This window comes from Sinocyclocheilus anshuiensis, unplaced genomic scaffold (genome assembly GCF_001515605.1).
Source record: "Sinocyclocheilus anshuiensis isolate Anshui unplaced genomic scaffold, SAMN03320099.WGS_v1.1 scaffold542, whole genome shotgun sequence".
NCBI classification, from domain to species: Eukaryota; Metazoa; Chordata; class Actinopteri; order Cypriniformes; family Cyprinidae; genus Sinocyclocheilus; species Sinocyclocheilus anshuiensis.
This window is the reverse complement of record NW_015547685.1, coordinates 969,120-976,424: the sequence shown is the minus strand read 5'-3', so window position 1 is coordinate 976,424 and position 7,305 is coordinate 969,120. Positions and strand designations below refer to the sequence as shown.

Here is a 7,305-nt window from a genome sequence, read left to right as displayed (position 1 = left end):
GAGCGTGTGCACACAGCAAACAGAGTGAGAACAAGAGCAGCATATCGACGTGCTTCATTCAGGTTACGGAAGTCGTCGGCAGTGCTGCACAAGACTTGCTTGAGAAGAATGTCTCCAAAGAAGTATGTTTTTGGATGTGAGGGAAATATAACCTTGTTCAGCTTCCCAAAGAACCCATCGTTACGTGAACAGTGGATGGAGTTTGCTTTTCCAGGGCAGCAACTGAGTTTCGCAGGTGTGTTTGCTTGTTCCCGTCATTTCGGTGATGAATGTTTTATAAACAAGGCTCAGTTCAACACTAGATTTGCACATAGTTTGATACTGAAAGATGGAGCTGTCCCAGCGATAAAAGATCCCGGTCATGAGCTGGAACTTCAGGCGGAATGTAAAACTGCATCAAATTTCTGTGTTTTGTTGGCAATCGGCTCATCAGTGCTCTACCCACGTCACACCTCCAGGAGCTCGGCTGTTTTCGGAGAGAAGCGTAAAGCTGTATCTTTCTTTTATAAATATGATGAAACTGAAGACTCTTCAGAGATATGAAGGATGCAATATTACTATATAGATACTCAAGATTAATATGTGACCCTGGACCACAAAACCAGTCATAAGGGTCAATTTTTTGAAATTGAGATTTATACAAAACATTAAAGCTGAATAAATAAGCTTTGATATGATAGGACAATATTTGGCCGAGATACAACTATTTGAATATCTGGAATCTGAGGGTGCAAAAAAATCTAAATACTGAGAAAATCGCCTTTAAAGCTGTCCAAATGAAGTTCTTAGCATGCATATTAATAATCAAAAATTAAGTTTTGATATATTTACAGTAGGAAATTTACAAAATATCTTCATGGAACATGATCTTTACTTAATATCCTAATGATTTTTGGAATTAAAAAAATCGATAATTTTGACCCATACAATGTTTTTTTGGCTGTTGCTAAAAATATACCCAAGCGACTTAAGACTGGTTTTGTGGTCCAGGGTCACATATGAGATTGGATGAAACTGTGTGTTATGTCCCCTTTAAATCTGCAAATAAACAAGGTTTTAGGATTTTGAACAATATATAAAAATCAAGTTGATGCAAAATAAGAAATATTTCAGATGTCATTAAAGGGGCACAAACCAAATACGAAGTAATTCTGAAATTCATGCTAAATTTTCACAGATTTCTTCATACCAATAACTTCATTCTCGCGATGCACAAACGGCTATATAAATGACATCAGACCTGCATCAGGATCTCATCAAAGGCTACGCTGAACATTTACAGAAAACCTCAATTGGGTTTTAAGCGACAAGTTTTTTTTTTTTTGTACATTGTGAATAGGACTGAGCAGAACTATCTGTTAGACGCTGACCCTCGTACAAGAGAGCCCGAGTCATGCCAGCAAGCCTTAATCCATTCCAGTCCTGAAAACAGAGCTGTATTCACAGCAACCATCAAGCCATTAAGATTCGAAGGCCATGGCAGTAACTCGAAGGCTCTTTCATGGCCGTTGTTCGCTCTGCTCTTCTTTGGATACAAGCCGCTGGGTGCTGGAAGCCGCACGCAATACCAATCAGGAAATGGCTGAATGAAATTACGCTCCACCACGCTTACAACGTGTGTGTGTGTGTGTTGGGGGGAGGTTTGAGTTGGCAGCCTTGGGCTAGGCAAGCTGATGACACCCGTCCCTGCCCTTGGCCATGGCACGGTTAGCCTGCCAGTGCCCATGGGCAGAAGGAGGAGGATCTAGTCTTTTACCCCCTCACCCCCCAATCCACTAACATTCATTATTATTTCATACTGAGAAAGCCGTGTTTTGCACAGTGTAAGAGTTGTATGACCTTGGAAGCAGAGAGCAACAGTGAAAGCGAGGTGAATGTTTGCTCCTTTCATGTACACACGCCTGTCCTTTTTATTCCATAAGAAAGCACATTTACTTGAACACCAACATTTGGTTGGAATCTTTTCCTTTATGTATGTTTTATGAAATAGTTTTCAATATTCAATAAGAATGACCATTTGATAATGACCGACTTTGTGAACCCGTCTCATAAGAGCAAACTATGTAAATTCTAGGCATCTTATGTAAACAGGTACTAAAATCCATCTAAAAAATGTTATCTAATAACATTTAATAATAATTTAATTGTTATAAGGGTTCCCTTGGTTTTTAAAGGGCTAGCTCTCCCAAAAATGAAAACATTTACTCACCCTCCAAACCTGTAATGAGAAGATATTTTGAAGAATGTAGGTAACCAAACAGTTGCTGGTCTCCACTGACTTCCATAGTATGGAAAAATGGTAGTCAAAAACTGCTTATTTGCCAACTCTCTTCAAAATATCTTCTTTTGTGAAGCAGAAGAAAAAAATCATACAGATTTGGAACAACGTGAGGAAATGACAGAATTTTCATTTTGGGTTAAATACCCCTTTAAATAATGATTTTCCATGTCTTTTCAAGTCATTTTCCAGCAATTAATGGACAAGGATTAAAAAAGGATTAAAAAATAAATATATAATCAGAATTTAAAAAAAGGACAATTTAAGCCCATTAAAAATTAATAGTTGAGAATTTTGTGACCCTGGACCACTTAAGTGTCAATTTTTCCAAACTGATATTTATACATCATCTGAAAGCTGAATAAATTAACTTTTCCATTAATGTATGGTTTGTTAGGATAGGAAAATCTGGAATCTGAGGGTGCAAAAAAATCAAAATATTGAGAAAATCGCCTTTAAAATTGTCCAAATGAAGTTCTTAGCAATGCATATTACTAATCAAAAATTAAGTTTTGATATATTTACAGTAGGAAATTTACAAAATATCTTCATGGAACATGATCTTTACTTAATATCCTAATGATTTTTGGCATAAATAAAAATATAATTTTTTTGGCTATTGCTACAAATATACCCCAGCGACTTAAGACTGGTTTTGTGGTCCAGGTTCACACACAAACACATATACATCCACAGGATCGTCTGTGAATAAGATGTCAAATTTCAGGGATCAGTCCTCAGGTTGAGTGTGTGTGTGTGTGTGTGTGCACCTCCATGTCTTAAGAGGGATCTCAATGGCTGTCTGTATCCCAGACACATCACAATTCTAATTTCATGAAGAAAAAAAAAAAAAAAGAAAAAAAGCTTCTTTTCCTGACCTCTTTTCATGCATTGGTATAGGACCAATCTCAGTCAGCAAGAAGAGAGATAGAAAAAAAAAACATTCTCACCGGGACCAAACAATCCCAATCTAATTTACTTTTTGAGGCCAGAATATCTACATGAGTTAATAGGGGAGCAGAATCAAATTAACTATAATTAGTGAAAACGGAGAAGCAAGCGATTGAGTGAGAGTGACAGTAAGGCATGTGGGAAAGCAGGAGCCCGTCTCATTTTGTCTCTCCTTTAGTCCCTACCCGTCGTCAAGCCATCCCGCGCTTACTGCATTGACACAAGTCGCGTTCGCTTCAAAGCTCGCAAACATCGATTGCATGTGGCACGCAAACAGCCAGGCATGCCAAAACATTTCTGTTCTGACAGATTTCCCCAGTGAAAAACCAGCATGTGAATTTCACGAGAGCCGCAGACCTGACTTGTCGAATCTCTTCAGGAGGATGCTAACAGCGTCATCCATGCCGATGGGTTATTCCTGTAGATGGATGGTTTTTATAGAGGAAAGAACATAAAAAATCTTGAACCCTGAATGGCAGAAGATGATACTATGTGTGTGTGTGTGGTAGATCTCGACTGTTAAGCCACAGGAGAGGCCTGGATTTAAAAGATTTCTACAAAGCACTTGTTTGTTTACACGTGTAATGCCGCTGTAATGTGACTTACTGCTGCTTGCACTCATCAGTTTGTTTATACTGACATCACACATGGAAACAGAAACAGTTTTCTCCTTATTTATTCCAGTAAGAGAGACACTTCCATATGACTCGATAAATTCAGCATCATTCTCAAAGGAATCGGAATCTGAACATGTTTTGAAGAAATACAGTATAATATGGTATTCAATACGAGTCAGGCTCTCATAGAAGGGCGCGTTTGATTGTGACTGGATAAGAGACTCGTGAGAGACTGAACCAGGAGGAACAAGTGAACTCATCACTTTTTTGAAATTCAAAGTTGCCGTTTGAAGGGTTTATGTTTATGCGAAATGTGTGCATGCGAGTCATGGTTTCAGCCCTTTTATGTGAAGATCTGTATTCACAGTATGTATCTTGAAAGTTTATGTATATATGTGTTTGTATGCATTGTTTTGTGAAGGTCTGATCTCAGACTGCATATATGTGTACATCGGGCACTCACCGCCGCGCTGCAGCAGCATCTTGGCGATGTGCGTGTGTTGGTTCAGCAGGGCGTCGTGTAGTGGACTGACTCCCTGGACCTGACTGCCCAGCTGTAGGTTCGGGCAGTGCTGGAGCAGGGCCTGCACACACTCCATGCTGCCATGGTTACAGGCTTCATGAAGGGGCGTCCAGCCAGCGTGATCTACAAACAGTGGCGCACAATACACTGTGATGATTTTGGTGCCTACATACATTGACAAGGTCAAGCTTAGCTGCTTGACAAATGTGGAATTTTAAAAAGAAAGAAAGAAAGAAAAGCAAAAAGCAAATAAATTTGTGTAATTTGCACTTGAATAATAGGTACTTTTAATCCTTGCCATAAAATTGTATATTAACAATTCAAATTCAATGTCACAGAATGTCATAACTAAATAGCTCATCATAAGTTACTGTTTCTCTTCGTAGTGTTTTTCTGACAATATTCACTTTTACATTGTTACATTAATGGGAAGTAAATTATTAAACAAGGGAATTTTTATGTCCAGTATATTATTAAACATAGAATGTTTTTGTTGAATAGAGTTAGAATAATAAAAATAAACAAAACATCAACTATTTGAAATTTTTTAGCAAAGAGGCCTCTTTCGTAAACATTTCTGTACATCATACCATAACTGTTCAAACAAACTGACTCTAAAATCCAATTTCATGCTAGCAGTTTTCAAATAAATCCTATCTTAAGACTCCTAATGCAGTCTTTTTGTGTGAAAACCCACCTATAAAAATAGCAATTATTTTTTTTTTTTTTACAAAGAGGCCTCAATCGCAAAGATTTTTGTACATCATAACAACGGCACAAACATACTGATTCTAAAATGCAACTGTTTGCTAGTAATTCTCAAACAAATCCCATTTTAAGATTCTCACTGTAGTCTTTTTGAGTGAAAGAAAACAACAAACAGTGTAACACTGTCAAAAAAAAACATTAGCAAAGAGGCCTCAATCGTAAATATTTCTGTATGTCAACATAATTGCGCAAACATGCTCATTCTAAAATGAATTTTCAAAGAAATCCCTTTTTGAGTAAAAGAAATCTAACAACAAAACAAAAATAACGCAACATTGTATAAAACAACAAAGGCAGAATTTTCATCAAGCTATATGGCTAAAATAACCATGATTATATCAAGATTTCAAAACAAGATTGGAAAGTGAAAGGCATGTGCAAAATTTGCATGACACCACGATATTAAACCGAGCCTAAAACATTGTCTGAACCTACCAGACACACCCTTACATTTGATCTAAAAGGTTAGACGGGTGACGTACGCTTTCCTTTGTTTGACTTAACTGTTCAGTACACAAAAAAGTAAAACAGAAGAAATGGGATGATTCTATTGAGGGCAGGGGAGGAATATAGAAACCTACCTTTAATGTTGATGTCTGTTCCAGGCACGCTGAGGATACGAAGCAACCTCTCCACCTGGTTCTTCTTGCAGGCTAGATGAAGGAGTGTCTCGCCTACACATGGTTGGAGAAGAGAGAAAGGGAGAGAGAGAGAGAGAGAGAAAGGGCAAGTGAAAGAGGGAAGTGGGCAACATCCAAAATTCAGGGTGCATCCTGCCAGCTGCCCTCACAGTCCCATAACCGCTTATTTAACGTTTCCCGTGCTCGACATAAAAACGGGCACACACTGAAACGACATGGAAAATGTAAAAATTAAACAGATAAAAGAAAAAAAAGCTAGACATTTTTTGGGGGAAGAGGAACAGGAAGCAGAGAGAGAGAGAGAAAAGAAAGGCACTCATCCGCTCTCTTTGTCTCTATTCCCCTTTTTTCTGGACAGTGGGAATTCTTTACTTACACTAGCACCCCAAGTTGAAGGCGATTGTGGGAAAAGGCTTCCTGGCAGTCCGGTATTGTTCAGCCGGGGAAAGTTATGGTACAGAGCCCATACACAAAGCCTCTGATGGGATTTTTCAAACAGCCAGAGTTCAAAAGCTCCACTGGGCAGTACGAATGGGAACACGTGATTCTCACTTTTGCAAACTACAACAGCCAGACACAAAAGCCTCCAGGGACTTTTATTTACATTTTCCTTCTGCCTGCTCCCTTTGTAAGGCAGCCTTCATCCCTTGCTCTCCTGATACAATATCAGATCGGGAATATATTAGAGGGTGGGCTGTTTCCTTCTTTCATGTGTGGCTGAACTTCACAAGAAAGTAAAAGGCCAAACCTGAGTGCCTCTGTGGCTGCCATTATAATGCCGCTGTGCAAAGCTGCTAATAAATACTTTGCTGGGTCTCACCAGGGTGCCCATTTCTCTGCAGCCTTGGCCGGCTAGATAAAACCCGGCATGCTGAAAGAGCCAAAGCGGAGAGAGGCAGCGGGGATGAGGAGGGGGGAATAAAGCAGAAAGTCTTCTTTCTTCTTGTGGCAGGGAAAAAGGGACAAGCGGCATCCTCTTTCACATCAATACGTTGGTTGAGTTTTCAAGAAGCCCCTTTAAGCCAGATCAAACAGAGAAAATTAGGTTAGAAGAAAACGTAAATGACCAGAGAAGGCTGATCTGTCTGCAACTTTGTGTACGCAGAGTGACGTCTGTCATGGTATAAAGAAAAAAGATGCGGAAGTAGTGGAATCACGGTTTAGACACTGGAGACTTTTAATACCCATTTTGGACTGATGGACTCCAAGAATTCTTTTTTTTTTTCTCTTCAAGAATCCTGTTGTTTTACCAAGCGACAACTCTGTATTCATAGTGTAATATACAGTAAGTCTTGGACAACATCAAAGGATTACTGTGCTAAAACAAAGGCTTTAAACTTTGCTGGCTGCATGCTGCTTAAAAAGAAACTAACCGTCTGACTGAAATAAATAGATATATGCATAAATATACTTCACACAACCCTCTACATTGCGAGTAAATCACTCACAAATGCGACTAAATCTTACTCTGGGCGACTAAATAATGTCTAACATTAGCCATTGGCTAATAAATTCTTAGATTTTACA

The 7,305-nt window shown here is 38.8% G+C and overlaps 1 protein-coding gene across 2 annotated transcripts in view; it reads right to left on the bottom strand.

The window, feature by feature from the left end:
• The window catches only part of LOC107703243 (SMC5-SMC6 complex localization factor protein 1-like), a 36,420-nt gene that overhangs the window by 10,336 nt on the left and 18,779 nt on the right, over nt 1-7,305 (bottom strand). For both annotated transcript variants that reach the window (XM_016505792.1, XM_016505791.1), the window contains 2 exons: nt 5,719-5,811; nt 4,310-4,492 (listed from right to left, as the gene is read on the bottom strand). In XM_016505792.1, the coding sequence (XP_016361278.1) occupies nt 4,310-4,492; nt 5,719-5,811 (276 nt within the window). The remainder of the gene's footprint in view (nt 1-4,309; nt 4,493-5,718; nt 5,812-7,305) is intronic.